Below are 19,408 nucleotides of genomic sequence, written 5' to 3' on the forward strand. Positions count from 1 at the left end.
ACACACACAGACGGACACCCACCCACACGTGCTAAAGAAGAACACAAGAGATTCATGCTGAAAATATGGAGATGTTAAAAAAACACACAGTCACACACACACACTGTCACACTGGTTCAGCGAATGGTGAGAAGAAAGAAAAGAGAAGAACATGTACAAGCCGTTTATGTTTAAGAGTCAAAAACAGTACGGCTGAAGGAGATGGAAGAGAACTAATGCTTACCACTGCTAATTTTCTCCTGTAGGTCTACACACTGCTGGTAACCTGACATAAGATGTCACCAAAACTGTCTAATGGTAGAGTTACCTGTCAGACATGTGACTTCATATTTCCATCTCATTTCTAATAAGATACCACGAACTACAAACTGGTGTGAGCAGCAATAATGTTAACACTTTATGGAATGACTGGGACAAAAACAAGACCTATACACCTGTTTGCATGGGGTTGTAAATCCAGGAATGCTGATGACACTCTGACTTTGTTTGTATAATTGGAAGGTTGAAATATCTATATCTATATATTCCATTAAGGTGTTACAGGATGGTGAATTGTGTAGTTTGACATAGGCAGATAGGTAGATAGCTACAGCCACACTTAAGACAGCCACATGTAATATCACATAGAAACACATCTCTAACTATACAATTGAACACCCCCACCCCTCAAAATAACCTTATTACTACCTCAAAATTGTACTAATAAAACAAATATGTGAATATATACATGTAATACATTATAATAAAATACTCAGTGTGCAAAAAGTGCCCTTAAAGTGATATAAAATCCTATTGTTTTAATTTAATTTTTAATAAACCTGCAATCTGCCACCTAAAAAAGCCACAGAAAAGAAACTAAAACAAACCGTAAACACATTATCACCTCTAATTTGATATGGTGGGCTTGTTAGCAAACTGTTGTACAGCAGACACTGAGCTCTTTCAGCCTGCAGCACCTGGAAACAGAGACTGACATTTCAATGAAATGATAAAGGCCAGAAAACCAAAACAAATAGCTGAAAGGAGCTAAAGCACTCAGTAGAGCTGAGAGGGTGGTAACTCTCTCTAGGGTTTTCAAATAAAATACATTACACATATTTCTATTTGATCATTTTTTCATATAAAAATATTGATTATAGCAGCTTTAAAGAGAAAAAAAGACTTTGATAATATGTGGAAATCACTGTCATTTTGACCAGACACCCACAATAAAGTCTAAATTCCTTTTTACTATCTACTCTCTTTTTATGATCTGTTAAGTGAACTCTTCTGTCATATCTTCTGCATATTTCATTTCCCAACATAAAGGTCTAAAGCTCACTGAAAGCCTTCTAAACAGTAGGCAGTATTGGCCTTGAAGTACAGTTAGTCATCAAGTCTGTAAAATAACATGATGAATCCAGTTTTTTTTTTTACATTTCTTCATTCATTCTATTATTGCACTGTGAATATGTGCATTTATTCATGGGCATAGGGGATCTTATTGTAATTATATATTCTAATCAGAGTCATTCAATAGTATAATCATGTTTTCTACAACAGTTCATTCATTTATTCTATATATATAAACCAACAGATATGATCAGGTAGACTAAATATAGTGAGAGTTGGAGCAATGCCATAGAAATCTTGAGCAAATACATCATTGATTTGATCTAGTAAAGCTGTAGGTAACATTCTGTTTAAATGAGTTATCGATTTCAGTAATAATAAAATATACTAATAATATAGCAGCCAGATTCAGACACACATATGCTCTAAGTACCTACAGCATATGTGCTGATATACAGTTATGAAAGTAACCAAATACATTTACTCAAATACCTAAATATATTTTTGATGTACTTGTACTATACTTGACTACTTATATCCTTTTATACTATAGCTCAGTGGGAAATATTGTACTTTTTACACCTCTACAATTATTTTAATGTAATTTTATGACTTCCATCATAGTGTTTTTCTCATTGTATCTTGCTACCTAGATAAATGCCTTAATACATGAAATAATAAACACATATGCTAGGATGGTGTCAGGGTAATATTCAAGTGTTATCATAATTATTCATCTTACACGTGACTAACACACATGAACACATTTACAAGTCCACACATTTACACACACGTGACACTTGACATATAGTTAGTATGTGTCACTACCTTTGTCTCTCTCTCTCTCACACACACACACACACACACACACAAGATTAGATTAAACTAACCAACAATGTATACCTTTGGTAAAATGAACTTTACTTTGACCAACTGCAACATTAAAAAGATAGTTACATGTTACAATAATAATAATTTAGTAATAACTCTTAGGCAGGGGATATTGAGCATGTATTTTTTTATATTTACTTTTGATACTAACCATCCAGTCATGTTTGAAGACATTTAAAAGACTCTGCTTGGAATGATAAATTGTGTCTGATGTGTTTTTTTTTATTTGTTAAAAATACCCTGAAATCCTCCCACACTGAAAAAATCCAGATTTTTGAATATGCAAATATTTTTCCATCTTGCATTTTTCATCATTGTACATCTCTCCACCATGTGACTCTAGTTTCTATTGGAGCCATTGAGCTCAGCACTTTATTTCCATAAAAAGAAGTTGGGTTTGGAGACATGATTTACAATATAAACACATAACAGAATTCAACTGATGAAAAAAATAGATAAAACACTTGATAAATCTCTGAGACAGTTAACAAGCTTTAGTTTACACCACTCGATGGGAAGCAATTAGTGAAATGTCAATTGTCAGCTCTTAATACAAACTACAGTACTCACAGAGGCTCTGGATGCTCCATCTATTCATGTTTAACCAAACAGTGAATAATGACTTCCTGGATTTTTCAACCACTGTTTGTGAACACTAGAGTGTGTTGCCACCCTGACAGCTAAGAATAAATCTCATTCATTGATAATCTTGTGGGGCAGGCATTCAATTTAAAGACCCGAAAAACTTTTTCTTAATCCTGCCAAGTTTCACTTTCACCTCAGAAAGGTCTGTGTCTTTTTTATGTTTTAGATCATCCAGTTCAGTTGGGGGAAAAAAGGTGACATCATACATTTCTGTGCATCAAGGCCAGGCAAGGCTATTTATATAGTGCTTTTTATACCCAAGGGCAACTCAGTGTGCTTTACATAAAAACAAACAGTAAGAACTGGAAGCATACAAACATACAATACAATAAAAAAGTTAGTTAATAAATTAGTTAAATAATAGTGAAAATTGGACAATTAAAAACAATTACCTAATAAACCCAATTATAATAAAAATATAACAAAGTACAGAAAAATAGAAATAAAAATAAAAAGCTAGACTAAAATAGAGAATAAAATATGAGAGTGCAGCATATTAAAATGATTTGCATTAAAATAATTAAAAGAACATGAAAGATTAAAATTAGCTTTAAAAGAGCTCAATCATAAGCATGTGAAAAGAGAAAAGTTTTGAATCTGGATATAAAAATGTTCACAGTTGGGGCTGATGTCACTTCTGTAATCAGTTACAAATGTGCATTATTACAATCAATATCTAATAAATACTGGTGGGTTTTTATTTTTGTTTTCAGGCAGCTGTCAGTCAAACCACACCCACATAGTTAAAGCAGTTTAGATGAGTTTTCAGTGCTAAACTCTTAATAATACCCCAAATATTTAATATAATATTATAAAATATATTATATTGTACTTGGGGTTTGAAACCAAGTCTTTGGGAGCTTTTCTTTGCTCCACTGGTCTGATTTAAAGGAAGAATGATGTGGGGTTTTTTTTGGAAATTGCAGTTAAAATATAGGTCTGTAATTAATAATGACTTAAGCTGAAATTTAGGCCACAGCTTCTTCCATTCATATGTTTATCATGATACTCGCTACACACAAAAAACACAATTCAATTTCATGCAATAATAATAATCACATAATAATGGATTGCAACGCACACCTCTTATGTGGCATCTGTGACTTATAATAATTGATTGACAATACAGTGTCAATAACCTAAACTGTATTGTGCATTCATTACTTACAATTATTAATTTTATTCATATGCTTCATCTATTATTTTAATCTTATCTTGTATTATTGATCATCTTATTCTGTTATTGTTTTACTTCTGTGTGTTTTATTATTATTAGTTTTATTTTACACATTATGTACCATTACTTCTGTATTTATCTCTATTTATTTTGTAAAGCACTTTGTAATATTGGGCTACATAAATAAAGTTAAGTTAAGGTTTTATGAGATTTATTATTATTATTATTATTGTTATATCTTTATCAACCTATTATAAATATTAATAGCAATCATTTACCAGCTATGGACACTAGTAATAGAAGTTATAATTTCAGAAAAATACATGAAAAATAATGTCTTCCTTCCTAATATATATCTATAAATACATTACAGTGTCTTATTATGGTTTTAATACTGCTTATCAATGCCAAATAGCAAGGGTTAGTGTTTCTACATGAGGGTATGATGAAATATATGCAATTGTTTGTATTGGGTCTGTAAAATAATACTTTCAAATACAATACATTTGAGTGAGTGCAGGACAGCTGCTTTAATACTACTAATAATACTAATAATACTATTTCATAAGTATTGTTAAAGATATTAAAGATAGAAGTCATCTTGAGTCTTTCAATAGATTTTGGCTCAGTTTTATTAAGGTTTCTGAGGCTGCCATTCCTTTGATGTTGCATTTTTGTTTTTTGTTTTTTTTTGTATTCCTATGATACAAAAATAGACCAATAATGCAAATGTTTTATTTGAATTCTGTGTAGTATAAATCACACAAATTGTATCTTGCATTAGGCTCAGTAAGATCATTTTCTTAAGCTGTGTAGAAAATGACAGCTTCTTTCATTCTCACCCACTCCTGGCCTTTATTCTGCTCGCTTTCCTTCTCCTCTGTCTCGTCCTCCTCCTCCTCTCCTCCCCTATGCTCCCTCTTTATCCTTCTCCTCTTCACGAGCTGAAAAGAGACAGGAGGGAAGAAACGAGAAAAAGAGGCGTGAGAGTGAATGACAAGGAGGAAAATGTAGAAGAACGTAACGGAACATACAGAGAGATAAATAATGTTGAAACTGTGGGACGAGAGGAAAAAAATGAAGAATGGAATATTTGACACAGTGAGAGAGAGAGAGATTTACACACACCTGTAATATGTGTTAATATACAAGTGCACTTCTTAACTCGTCTTCTCTTTCCTATAGTTCTGTACAGCTCAGCTTCGGGGGGATCGTTTCCTACCTCTTTCTTACTCTCTGGCTTAGAATTCTCTTCTTCGACCCCTTTCTTTCCCCCCTCTCTCTCCTCATCCTCTTCCTTCCCTCCCACTGGGCGATCCGTTGCAGACATGCCAGTTCGGTGCTAAAACCCATTTAGGGCCCTGCTGCAGTAGCCACCAGGTAATTGGGGCTGGAGCCACCACCAGCACAGAGAACATGGGACAGGGGGGTTGTCTATATATATGTGTGTGTGTGTGTTTGTGTGTGTGTGTGTATGTGTCTGTGTGTGTGTGTGTGTTAGAGTGTGTGTCGGTTCATGCAGAGCCAAAGGAAGACAGCGAAAACACACAGAGAGAGCAAAAGAAAAAAAAAGAAAAAAGAAAGAAAGGAGAGAGACAAAGGTAGTGACACATACTAACCACGTGTGTGTTTGAGCATGTCAAGGCTGCCACAGTGCGCCAACGCGCTTTTCACACAAACTATAGTGTTCAGGAGAAGGAAGTTAAATGGAAAAGACGGCAGAAAGCCTCACACACACACACACACACACACACACACACACACACAGAAAGAGAGAAAAAATCTCAGCAGCAAGAAAAAGACTCTAAGCACACATGCTCTGAGAAGAAAAACAAGCATATCAATCACTGCTTTATTCACAACTGATCATGTTTGTTTAATGAAAAAGATGAAGATGATGAGGTCACAGTTGTATTCTTTTCACCCCAGCTCCACCAACTCACTTAATTACAATTATTGTGGTCAATATGAAATGAAATATTAAGTATTATTATTGTATATAATAATAGCCCAATATAACCATCAAATTGTGAAATAATCCCATACATTCTTAAAGCTCAATTATTGCAGTGATTTTTTAAATTTTATTTCAAAATCTCATGTTACTGTAGTCTGTTTTGTTTAATAAAGCCACTTTTCATCATAAAATCTGTCAATCAAGACAAACTGACACAGTGACATTGACTGGCTGTTGCCTTGGTGTGAGTGTAAGTGGAGAGTCAATCACATTTCAATTTTCAATATTCAATATTAAGCTTAGTTTGTTTAACAGTGAAATACATGTGGAATATGTCACTATTTCATTGTTAAATGGCTCAGTGATGGGGTTTTTGTGTCCGTGTGGTTTAGTCAAATTTAAAGGGGTTAAAATGTTAAAATAAACTTATGAATAACTTGCACGCATACTTTTTTTTGTGGAACCAGCATAACATTTTAATCCATTTTGAGAGAATTATTTAGAGAATTATGGCAAAAATGTAACCATAAAAACTTTATACCAAATAATTCAACTTGCTTAAAAACACTAAATTCTCAATAAAACACCAACTAGTTTGGCATTATAACTTTCTATATTTAATCAAGGTAATGGAATACAATTGTTCTAAATATTACATTTAATCTGCTGAATCATGTAAACCGGGAACAATTTCAATTTATCATTCTTTTGTGGTTACACCATTTGACATTTTCAGCAGCGTTTGGTCTTACTTTTGGTAAAAAATGTTGTAAAACCAACAAAAACACAAAATAATGCTGATGCTGCTTTCAAGACAATTTTTAGAAATGAGAAACTCCGTCACCTCAACATATCTCCACCCCTCATCCGCTGGATTCACAACTTCCTCACCAATAGACCACAGGCTGTAAGGATAGGCACAGTCACATCATCAACCATCATCACCAACACCGGAGCCCCGCAGGGTTGTGTCCTCAGCCCTTTTCTCTACATCCTCTTCACAAATGACTGCATCAGCCCCTCACCAATCACCACATTCTACAAATACTCAGATGACACTGCCATTGTAGGTCTGCTCAGTGACAATAACCCAATTACTGCCTACCAACGCTCCATCTCTCACTTCACTCAGTGGTGCACCAATAACTTCCTGGAACTGAACGTGGTCAAAACAAAAGAAATGGTCATCCATACCTCACGCACACCCCCATCTGGACTGGTTCCCACCTTCATCCATAACCAAACAGTTGAACAGGTCAGCCACTTCAAATACCTCGGACTCACCATAGACAATAAACTGACATTTGATCAACACACCACCAACATTCTCAAAAGGTCCCAACAGAGACTCCATATCATTCGAAAACTCCGTTCCCTCTCTGTTGCCCCCCCACCTTCTGTCACTACTGTACACCAGCATCATCCAACCCATCCTCCTGTACTGCTCACCATGTTTTTACAACATGCTGTCCATCACTAACAGAAACAAACTGACAAAAATAACACATCCCGCATCCAAGATTATTAACCATCCCACACCCAACCTCACCGAGCTCAACCACAGAGCAGTCACAGGCCTCAGCAATAACTAACGACCTGGATCACCCTCTCTACCTTCACTTCACACTGCTGCCGTCTGGTCGCAAATACAGGACTCTGAGATGGAGACGGGCACGCTTCAGCAAGAGCTTGGTCCCGTCTGCCATCTCAGCACTCAATAATCTCCCCCAATAACCCCATATGGACCCAGCCCTCCTCAGTGTGATATATGTGTCGATTGTTCAATGTCTGGTGGTGTTTGTGCAGTGTGTGTGTACTTATATGTTCTCAATGTTTGGTGGTGTTTGTATAGTGGGTGTGTGTATGTATATTGTTTGTGTCCGGTGGGTTTCTGACAGATTGTGAAAACGAATTTCCCCTTGGGACAATAAAGGCTATCTATCTTTTTTTAAAGATATTTTTGGAATTGCTCATCTTGCCAACCCTTATTTGTCACTGCAACGGTAACATATTTGATCTTATGTATGTATGTACAATTAAATCATATTATTTTTATATAATATATAAATACGGGGGAAAACAGTCAATTTTGAAAATGAATTTCATCTTCTCAACATTTGTCATGTGGTAAGACCATGCCGTATAAAGTAAGATGCACACTCGCACATACACACTGCATAGACACTTCCATTATTAATTAGATGAAGCTAGCTTGGAGATGTCTGTGTTGTAGTGAAGCATACTGTAGCATTAATTCACATCTTCATCATTACGTCTGTTACACTTTTAAAAAGGATACAGGAACTACTATTTGTTCAAAACATTTCTGTTTATTTTAAGTGTTAAATGAGAAAAACTAATTAAAACTAATTGTTTGTGACCTGTTGTGCCAAGGTGTTGTTGTTGTTGTTCAAGTTTGAATGCTGTTTTAAATGTCTATTGAAGCAATTACGTGCCTAAAAAGGGGTTGAGTATGTTTTATGATCCGGTTGTAAATATTTGAGTATTTTGTGGACCAGGTGTTAATCTCCTGTGAGATAATTACCAAATATAAATGAATGTCTCTTAGTAGGACCCAGCTGATAAATAAAAGGGTTGTCTGAAGCCAGTGTGGAGAGCTGCCAAATTTAAAGGGGCAGTTAAATGACACGAACAGAAACTGAACCAAAACATGCATTGTCAATAATGGTCTCAATGAAAAGTTATTAGTTGAAACACATGTAAAGCCACTGTAACGTGAACCGTTTGTGCTAGATGTATGCATTTTTTTAAAAGAAATCAATGCCAAACAGCTGCCAGGAGTGGGAATATTATTTTACAATATATGTTCATGGAACAACATTTTAACACAAGACAAGCTACTTTTAATACATGTCGTGTTGCACTGAGGCAGCAGCACTGTCACTGTGGCATATTAGAAACTGATTGAAAGACTTTTAGCTTTTGCTCAGTGAAAAAAACAAAGTGTCAGAGCTTAACGTCTGGTGAATAAAAGGCTACAGAGAAAAACTCTTAGGTAATCACTCACATAAACTGTTTTATGGGTAATATACTGAGGTGTCACCAGTCATTTTGTCTTTCTCTCCAACCCCCCCATCTTTTATTTCCACTTTGTGCTTTGTAATAAAAGTAGAAGGAGTCAGCTGATAAGATGCACAAAATGAATCTAAATCTAGGAAAAGTTTATATAGATATACATACACGTGCACAGTTTTGACGAACAGACTTTAAATTGGTCCAAATCAGATAAGATTCAATGTGACTGCGGTGCATTTACACATGAAGTTCTTACTCTTTCGGGTTCTTTGAAGCTCGATGTGAGACTACATTTTTTCTTAACAATGACAGGAACTCTAGTACATGCCGCTCCTCCCTTTCAGATCCACATTCATCTGAAAAGTTCAAATTCCACATCGAAAAAGAATCCTTTTAACATCTCACAGTAACACGACATGAAGACTAACAAACATAAATAGGGTGATAACTCATCCAGACACTTCAGACATCACGTTCCTCCATTCTCCTCCCCACTTTGTCTCCCCCATCTCTTCTTCCACTTCCTTCATCTACACCTCTTTTTCTGTCTGGTTTGCTTTCCCCTCCTCCCTCATCTCTTCTCTAATGTGTCCATCTTTCTCTCTCTATTCAGCACAGTAGGGGAGAGCTGCATTTGAAGCTCATTAAGTAAAGACCTACAGAGAGCTCTGTGGTGTGTGTGTGTTGTGGCTGTCTGGATTCTCCTTACGCATTAAGAATTTATGACATATAAGACAAATATACGTGCCTGCATGCTTCAAAACATAACAGAAGTGAAATCTATTACAAGCAATTTATTGATGCTTTAGTGATGATTAATGATGAAAAGTACTATTGGCAAATGTGTATTTAACTTTTTTTGTATCTTAGTGAAAGACATACAGACGGGTGGCAAATTAAAGGAAAAAATGGTACAGGTTTGAATGCTTGACCCCTACAGTGAGGAGATCTCGTGGCTCTGTTATGCTGTGTGGGGCATTTTACTGGCATGGTTTGGATCCACTTGTTGCCTTCCCTAATACAAAGTAGTTCTGAGTGATCACCTTTATCCTATGATGAAACATTTCTACCCTGATGGGAGTGGTTTCTTTCAGGTTGACATCCATAGAACATGAGGAGTCACTCAGAGTATGAAAATAATGAGAATCATATGCTTTTGCCTTCACAGTCACCAGATCTCAACCCAATTGAACACCTATGGGAGATTTTCGACCGACATGTTAGACAGCGCTCTCTACCACCATCATCAAACACCAAATGAAGGAATATCTTTTGAAAGAATGACATTCATCCCACCAGTAGAGTTCACAGACTGTAAAACCAATGCAAAGAAGCACAGGAGCTGTTCTGGTGACATGTGGTGTACCAACACCTTACTAAGACACGTTTAATTTGTCCCCAGTCTGTATGTGATGATAGTGTCCCGACAAACAACCCTATCATCAGACAAGAACGTCAGTATTTGGATGATTCTGAATACCCCCAGATCATGTTCAGTAAAAATGTTTTTGTAATGTCCAATGTTTTTTTCAATTATACAGTATGTTTAAGGTTGGGGAAATATCATGGTTATTGCAAAACAACTATAGTTAAGTGACGCAATGAAAACACTTGGTTAAAGTAAATGTGATGAAAAATGAGAACTACAAGCTGTGATGGAATGCATGAACTTGAGGAGCCGGTTGCACCAGCTGTTCATTTGTTCAAACTTAGCTTAGTTATAATGCAAGTGTTTAAATGGAGAATTACTCATTACTAAATTAAATCTGGTTGTACCACACAAACTAGCTCTTGCAGTTTTTACAGAGATTGGTTGTTACTAAATATTTAGGCTATAGCTGCAATTTGGAACTGTTGCATAAGCTAGCTAAATACACCAAAGGACAAAGCTAATGTTAGCTTGATAATATTTGACTGAATATTAGACTGAAGGTTAAAGGAAGTAATATGGGATGTAGTTAACACATAGACCTGACACTTAACATTACATTTCACAGAGAAGATGACCTTAAACCATAGACTGGATAAAACACATATTTCTCCAGGTACGTGTAAAACAAATATACCCACATTTAAAGATCGCAGTTACCTTTATTTCATCTTTCGGATCTTAAACTAGTAGATGTGATATTTCTTAAGTTGTAACTTGATTTAGTACATCGCTATCCTGAAACTAGTGACTAGATGCTGAAAACTTAAGAAAGAATTTTCACACAAACTTACCGTGTCTCAAATCACATACTTCAGTTGATACACTTCTGTGTAGTACACTCTGTACACTACGTAGGCTACTTACTTGCGTAGTGTGCCAATTTTGACAGGTTAGTGTTGACTCAAATCAAACATGGCCATTGCTCACATATCAGAAATGACGATTAACTAGTTAGCTTACATACTAGCTAACATACTGCTAAATTACATCCTCAGCTGCCATTTCCTGTTTCAATAGTGGTTCCTCCCCTTCCATTACACAGCTAAGATGGCGACCGTTGAGGCTGAGAAGTGTCCATAGTTCCACACTCAACTTTTTGACTGTTTTGAGTGCACCATCCAGGTACTCATAGTGCACAGCATTTTTCCATACTTCTACACAAAATATTAAGTGTAAGTACAGAAGTACACAATTTGAGACACAACATTAGTGACGGATTTATGTTTAGAAGGTGCAACCCAGTCATGTTCTCCTGCATGAAAGTCAGACATGCTACACAGTCATTCCCTACCTGGGCCTTTGCACACTTACAATCCACCTTACTGCAGTACATACAGTATAGAGTACACTATTCTACTCTAACTGAGAGCATCTGTTGTTGTAGCAGCTGAGGGTGAACCCACTTTGCTCTATGGTGACCTGGATGATGAAGCATTCAGCACTCTGGTGAATTGGCTTCTTCTGATCACCAGCAGTGGGCAATGAGGGCAGCCAATGATGAAATCTATCCTCTGCATTACCGGTGTCAGACTCTTTCATTTCAGTGTGTAGATCATCATCGTATTGTTCATCATCAGCGTTGTTGAGGTATTGCTTTTTTCAGCTTATATCAAAAAATTATAAATCCACTTTCAATGTCAAATGATTCATATCTTTTTCTTACATCTCACATTAAGCGCTTTACCCTGTGGGCTTTGTTTTTCCTTTCCATTATCTCTCACTTAACAAGTGTGTAAGTATGCGTTTAACACTGAACATTACAAATATTATGCAAAAACACCTCATTAACAGTGCAGGAAGAAAACACTGACACAAAAAAGGAATGTTGGTACAATAATGAAGGATATACAAGCAATATTGAAGTCCGAGTGTTTCAAGTTTACCGCCTCTGCAAAATCTGCTTCACAATTTATAATATATAGACATGGATAGAAAAAATCTATAAAAAAGCACTTTAGAGTAAGAGCTCGATTTTCCACAGCAGTGAGAAAAACAGCAATTTTTAGGCACTTTAAGGGTATATTATGTAGGTTTTCCCTAAAAAAAACAATGTATAGACTCTCCCTCTGCCTGTGTCTTTTTTATTCCGCTGTGTTCGGGATGCTTCTGGGCATCAAGCTTTGGGCATTGAGCCCCCAGCCAATGGCAGTGTGCAGGGTGTGAGGTGAGGACTAAACGCATAATAATCAGGTTACATTGCTGTCTCTGTCTCTCTCCTCTATTCCGCTCTGCTCTCTGTCTGTGTGTCATTAGATGCATTAAGAGCAGCAGGTCTGGGTACAGAGACAGGGGCGCCATAAGGGGATGGAAAGTTTCTCTCAAGTCTAAGGGCCCGTGACTGACAGGTGCCCTGAAAAATGATTAGCACAAAAGTCATCATTCATCATTAATATACATTAAATGAATATTTTATTTGCATTGTACTCATTAAAATTGTTTCTTTTTCTTTCTTTTTTTTTCTTTCTAGCCTCTGTATTCAACAAACACCACAGTCTGTTAACGTGAAATGGTTTGGTCCTGTCTCCAAAGTGCAGTATTTGTTAGCGTTGAATTACGAGTGAGGAGCTGCACTATACCAGAGTAATGTCTCAACAGCGTCATAAAATATAATCAGGGTTCCAAATATGAAAAACAAAGAAAAGAAAGACAAGAGAGAGAACTGAGAGGGCGACAATATGTTACCCACTTTTTCATAAAAAGGTAGGTTTAGTCCATGAGTGGTGGAAATGAATCTGTTAGTTTAGTTTACAGTGACAAAGGTTAATGTTACTTTTGCTGCCCTAACATTAGTTTCTGCTCATATCTTTACAGAAAATTCAGAGTGTTTGCATTTCACTCCTCTTTTATCTGATATTTAATTAGTACAGGTAAACTGTCTGTCCCCCTATAATAATGAACCAGCCCTACCTAAAAAGGAGGTGAGCAGCATTGGGAATTTCTTTTTATTATTATTGTGAGAAAAAAGAACATTTATTGAATCCTTTTCAGTAATAAGAATTGGTTTTATACTTAGTTGATATACATACTTAGTTCAAAAATGAACTGCTGATTTTGTTTGTGTTATTTTAAAGATGATAATGGTAATTTACTGTAATTTAGGAGGTTCATTTGTATTTAAGTTTATTTTATAGTTTTCATTCATATTAAGAGTATTTTCCATTTAAGAATTTACCATTAAGATGGCATTTAGATTGTACAAGTAGGTCTAAAGCACATTACTTACAAGGGATATCAGGTAGCATCAAATAGTGAATTCTACTGTATGCAGAATGTTGCATGCATGTGTTTGTTCACAGCTCAATGTCAGTAAATATTGTACAGTTAGTATTGGACTAAAGGGGAGTTACAGTACAAGCCTGCAAAGGTAGAGTCATTGAAAGTTTTGCATGGGTCAGTTTGGTATTGGAGTTGGGTTTACAGTAATTGTTCATGGTTGGCGTGGCCTGTGCCTGGTGGTGGGGACCCAATGTGATATCTTTTCACGGGGCCCAAAATCCCTCACAGCAACATTTTATTTACCTGATTCACAGCTTTCTTCTGTCCAGCATTATTTGCTCTCTTTATTCACTCTCTAGGTCGCATGACTATGGATACTCCCTCTCACTCGCTTGCTTGTAGCCGTGGGGTGGAGGGGCCAATTTTGAATGCGATGTGTTTACGAATGCCAACTGACAAATCCTACATAGCATATCTTTAATACACTATCTGTGCTATCTGCAATTGAAGTGTAGTTAAATGTCCGCAGCTAAAACGAACACAAAACCAAATGGATAGCATCTGTCCATTCACAAAGTGTCATCTCATTTCTGTGCTGCATGTGTGTGCCCATCATTATTCCAGTATATGTGTGTGTGTGTGTGTGTGTGTGTGTGTGTGTGTGTGTGTATAGCCATGGGAGTTGAAGATGGGGAGGGGGCAGGTGAGAAGCTAAGCTGACAGAGATGGACCACTTCACTTACCTGAGACGACGGTTCCATCGTTAATGATGTTACGCACATCCGGGGGGCCAGTCTCTCTTTTTCACACACACACAAACACACGCACGCACGCACGCACACACACACACACACACAAAGATCCACAATACACATATAGTATATGCTTACCAACCCAGCAGATGGCAGACAAATAAAGACAAATAAATATGTGCACATATGGCACCAATATTAGAGATGTTATTAACAACTTAAAGCAACAAGGACAGCTCCACTTTAGAAACCTAATTTAAACTGTAATCACACCTATATTACCAACACACATACACACATAAGCAAACCTGCAGTTACCAGCTGTGCATTTTTGAGTTAGAGGGAAAGACACAAAGAGAGAGAGAAGAGGGGAAAGTGGAGTGGAGCTTAACACATTATATGATAATGTGTTAGCAAGATGTACTGGAATGATCTTACGGGGCATAGGTGAATTCACTCGGTGGTATCTTCAGTAGGTAAGGTGGAGGATGCAGTCAAGAGTGCTGAGCTCAGTGTGTCATTTTGTCATTATTTTGTGGTTGTCTACTATTGATGTATTGTAAGAGCTGGATAGGGCACCACTGCCTAGCCTCCAGGCCAACTTTTCCCAGTGGCCACTCGTGGTACTGCAGCAAAAAATCCCACTGGGGGCTTGGGGTAAAAGTCTTCCTTAAGCCGTGTTCACACCAAGAGCGTTGGACGCGATTTTGCGGCGCGACAAATGAAAATCTGTCGCGCTGTCGCTCAAGTTTTGAAGCGTGACCATTTTGTGTACATTCGCGTCATCGCGTCATCGCGCCATCGCGAGCCCGCCCATTTTGACGACACAGCAACATTGCTTTCTTTTCTCTTCAACCATGGACGAGATAACAACGTTTACCACCATCGCTGCGCTGTACCTACTTTGGACGTCCGACACCCGTCGGAGGGTCAACCGCCGCCGTCGTTTCTGGGTGCATACTATCCTCCGGAGGCGCACAGAGCTCGGCGAGTACCACCGGCTCATTCAGGAGCTCCGTTTGGATGATGGCCGTTTCCAGCGGTACTTCAGGCTGAACGTAGCTCAATTTGAGGACTTGCTAGCGAGGGTTGGCGCCAGGATTTCCAGGCAGGACACCAACTACAGGCGCTCCATTTCAGCTGCGGAGCGCCTGTCCATCTGTCTCCGGTGAGTAGCTGTGTATTGTTGTGTTAAAATCAATAAATATTCACTTTATCCTGACGGAGAGATTTAGCTGCTGCTGCTTTGCTGAGAAATGTTGCTTCACAGCCGGTGTTTCGGTTTAACTGGTTACCGTGTTGATAGGTGACTTTCTCATAACTCTCTTAAAAAGCCATTGATTGTAGTTTAATCCTTTAAAAATACACAATAATATGTTTTGTATTTTGAGTCTTGAGTATGGATTTGATGCATGCTGTAGGCCTATGTATTTGTGTATTTTCTGATCTAAATAAAATATATACTATAAAATATAAACTGCCACATAAAGTATCACTGCATGCTACAACTCAGCTTAATTTAATGTTTTCTATGATGCAGATACCTGGCCACTGGTGACTCCTACAGGACCATCGCCAACAGCTTCCGTGTTGGGGTCTCCACTGTGTCCATGATCGTGGCTGATGTGGTGTCCGCTATCTGGGACTGCCTCGTGGGGGAGTTCATGGCTGTGCCCACCACAGAGGAGTGGAGGTCCATCGCAGAGGGGTTTGAGGAGCGGTGGAATTTTCCTCTCTGCTGTGGAGCTGTGGATGGGAAGCATGTCGCCATTCAAGCCCCTGCCAACTCCGGGTCCCAATTTTTTAATTATAAGGGGACATTCTCCATCGTCCTCCTGGCTGTTGTCGATGCCCAGTATTGTTTCAGGGTCATTGATGTCGGGGGCTACGGAAGGACGAGCGACGGCGGTATCCTGGCCAACTCGGCTTTTGGTAGAGCACTCCGCTCTGGCACCCTCCATCTGCCTGCTGACCGGCCGTTACCAGGAGCTGACCACAGAGGACCCCAGCCACACGTCTTGGTTGCCGATGAGGCCTTTCCACTCCGGAGAAACCTCATGAGGCCATTCCCCGGGCGCACCCTTCCCAGAGACCGCCGGATCTTCAACTACCGGCTGTCCCGGGCACGGCTGGTGGTTGAGAATGCCTTTGGCATCCTGGCAGCCCAGTGGAGGATGTACCGGCGTTCCCTGGAGGTCCGTACACAGGTTGCAGAGAAGTGTGTGAAGGCGACATGTGTGCTGCACAACTTCCTGCGGAAGACCACGCCTGGGACGATGGGCAACCTACCAGCTTGTGAGGTGGAGCCGCTGCCAGGTCTGGGAAGACTTGCAGCAAACAACGCTGCAAGAGAGGCCGTCCGGGTTCGGGAGACCTTTGCAGAGTACTTCTCCGCAGAGGGAGCGGTCCCATGGCAACCCAGCGTTTAATGCACAAGCATTCCCCCAACGGCTCTTTTAAGAGCCACCCACACATCGCTATTGAACAAACATCCTGCAGTAATACTATATATTGACACAGAAATAAAAATGTGATGTATATAAGCACCAAAAATAATATGCAGGTGTTCATGAATTCATATCATATTGTGAGATAATAAAGCTTTAATTTGGCATGTCTGCAACAATACAATAAACATAAAATGTGCATGACATGATAAATATGCTAACTATCATATCAGTGGTTCCATCTGATATTATTTGGTATTGTTTTGTCCTGTAAATGATTAGTCAGTGTCCCACATAATGCTGTGGCTACCTCCCAACCTCTGACCCGTCCCGTAGATGGAACAGTGTGTTTTAAGAGGTTAAAATAAGTTGTTTAGTTTATGTGAATAACCTCTGCACAGCTTGAATCAAAGTTTACAGTACACAATGTGGGTGTGCAACAAATATCTGAAGTCTGGTGAGAATGTTCACTATAGGTAAGAGTAGACGAAAGACAGCTGAGATTTCTATATTTTATTAATTAAATTGTCATAAAAAAAATAAAAAATATATATGTACAAAAACAATAAAAAATAAATAACATATGGAAGAGCCTCAGGGACACATGAACAAAATGAATGATTCCTCAAAAGTCTGATACGTTCCCTGCAGTGATTGCTGCCCCATTGCTAAACAGCTACTCGGCAGGTTCCAAATTGAGCACAACAGTGCTGGCTTCATAAATAAGTTTATGAATTTGAAATTTAACGTATGCCTTCCTTTGGGGTGACAACCTCTCCAGGGAAGGAACCAGGCTTTTGAGGAATAATTCATCCTCTGAGGGGGGAGGCTGGGGAGCAGGTTGAGCTTGCTGCTTCAGGCCGTTCAGGGTGTCCAGGACGAGAGTCTCCAACTCCGCCCGTCTGTTGTTGGAGTCGGCGGAGTTTTCCTCCTCCCTGGCTCTCTTCCTGGACCTCTTTGTCGCTGTATGAAATAGAAAAAACAGTTTATGAAACTACTACTTTCCAAAAAATGCAATAGTTAGAAGTAACTCAATATCCAAATTAATATTTGTTTAAATATCTTAAATTAATTATCTATTAAACTATCTTAAATATGTCTTGTACATACCTCTTGGCACTGAAGCAGCAGGGGAAGCAGCAGAGACAGCAGCGGGAGAGACAGCTGGACCATCATCAGGGGGAGCACCAGCAGACTCTGGCTCAATGTCAGAATCTGCTTGGGCTGTAGTAGTGACAAACATGTCTTAGTTTTTTTTGTTTATACAGTATATTAATTGACTAGGTTATTCTAACAATTACAACACATAAAGCATTTTACAGATGCAGTCATTTAATACATCATACTGTTCTAGCCATAGCAATATCTATCCTCCACAACACTTTAAAGCAAATGATGTTTTAGTGCCCTTCATTCTTCACATTTTAACTTGCAGGTTTGGTATAGGTGAGAGTACAGATTAGTTATTTTGACATTTTTTTAGTGCAGGCTGTGAAAAAAGTATCTGTACTGACACATCAATACAAGTCAGTTATCATTTTATACAGAAACTAGTTTCCATGTCGTTTCTGTGTGCGTGTTCATTCATCAACAAACCTCCGATGGTAATCCCTGATGGGCCTGCTGTCTCTCCCTCGTCCTCCATGGACCCTACGCTGTACTCCACGGCCCCATCTTCCTCGACCCCTGCCCCCATGTTCCCGCTTGTTTCACGGGGGGCAACAAAGGGGTCGAGGAAAGACAGGACCGCGAAGTACTTCCACTTCTTCGCTGTCCCTGCTGCTGACCCACTCCTCGTCTCTGTCACCTTCCTCCTCTCCCTCATATAAGTGTCCCTGAGGCTCTTCCATTTCCTGCGACACACATCAACTGACAAGAACACACGTACATTAACTGTTGAATCTAGTAAACCAGTAACTTTATGCCGGGAAAGCCAGCTACGCTAACTGGGGCTATGCTAATGCTAACCAATAGCTGCAAACACGCAACAAATACATATTTACAGAACTTACCAGGTAATCCAGCCACCTCGCTTACTTTACTCCACGCCTGCTCCTTTTTATACCGATCCCGGTAAAGGAGACAGGACGTGTCGTAAAGCACGGGGTGAGCTGTAACGGCAATAATCAATTTGTCCTCCATCTTGTAGAAGAGTGATCCAGGACGGCGACGTCAGTGACGTCAGCGACGTCAGGAGAATCTCAACGCTGATAGGCTGCTGCGGAATGGCGTCACGCGATGTCGCTGCAAAAGTTCAATATTTTCAACTCGAGCGTTGAAGCGATTTTCGCAGCATCGCGTCCATCGCGTCGCGTGTGACGCGTGTATCGCGCCGCAAAGCAGTCAATCGCGTGTTTGCATTGACTTTACATGTAATCTCGACGCAAAATCGCGTCCAACGCTCTTGGTGTGAACACGGCTTTAGGATGCGAGGGATCTTGGGTTAATCCCGGATGAGCCCCCAAAATGATTACGACTCCAAAAAGGTCTAAGGGAAGAGGGAAGTAATAACTAAGATAATCA

General features: G+C 38.9%; 2 protein-coding genes across 2 annotated transcripts; one reads left to right on the forward strand and one right to left on the reverse strand.

Moving 5' to 3' along the window:
* Window positions 1-15,295: 15,295 nt before the first annotated feature.
* Window positions 15,296-16,867, forward strand: zgc:194221 (uncharacterized protein LOC100191015 homolog). The gene is made up of 2 exons (XM_053319972.1): window positions 15,296-15,606; window positions 15,979-16,867. The coding sequence occupies exons 1-2, from the start codon at window positions 15,296-15,298 to the stop codon at window positions 16,865-16,867; spliced, it is 1,200 nt and encodes a 399-aa protein (XP_053175947.1).
* Window positions 16,868-17,561: 694 nt separating this feature from the next.
* LOC128359481 (transcription factor Adf-1-like) lies at window positions 17,562-19,027 on the reverse strand. Its single transcript, XM_053319973.1, has 4 exons — window positions 18,898-19,027; window positions 18,482-18,754; window positions 17,996-18,109; window positions 17,562-17,848 (listed from the first exon to the last, which is right to left on the reverse strand). Exons 1-4 carry the CDS (start codon window positions 19,025-19,027, stop codon window positions 17,562-17,564), a joined length of 804 nt encoding a protein of 267 aa, XP_053175948.1.
* Window positions 19,028-19,408: the final 381 nt, after the last annotated feature.

This window comes from Scomber japonicus, chromosome 5 (assembly GCF_027409825.1).
Source record: "Scomber japonicus isolate fScoJap1 chromosome 5, fScoJap1.pri, whole genome shotgun sequence".
Classification (NCBI taxonomy): Eukaryota; Metazoa; Chordata; class Actinopteri; order Scombriformes; family Scombridae; genus Scomber; species Scomber japonicus.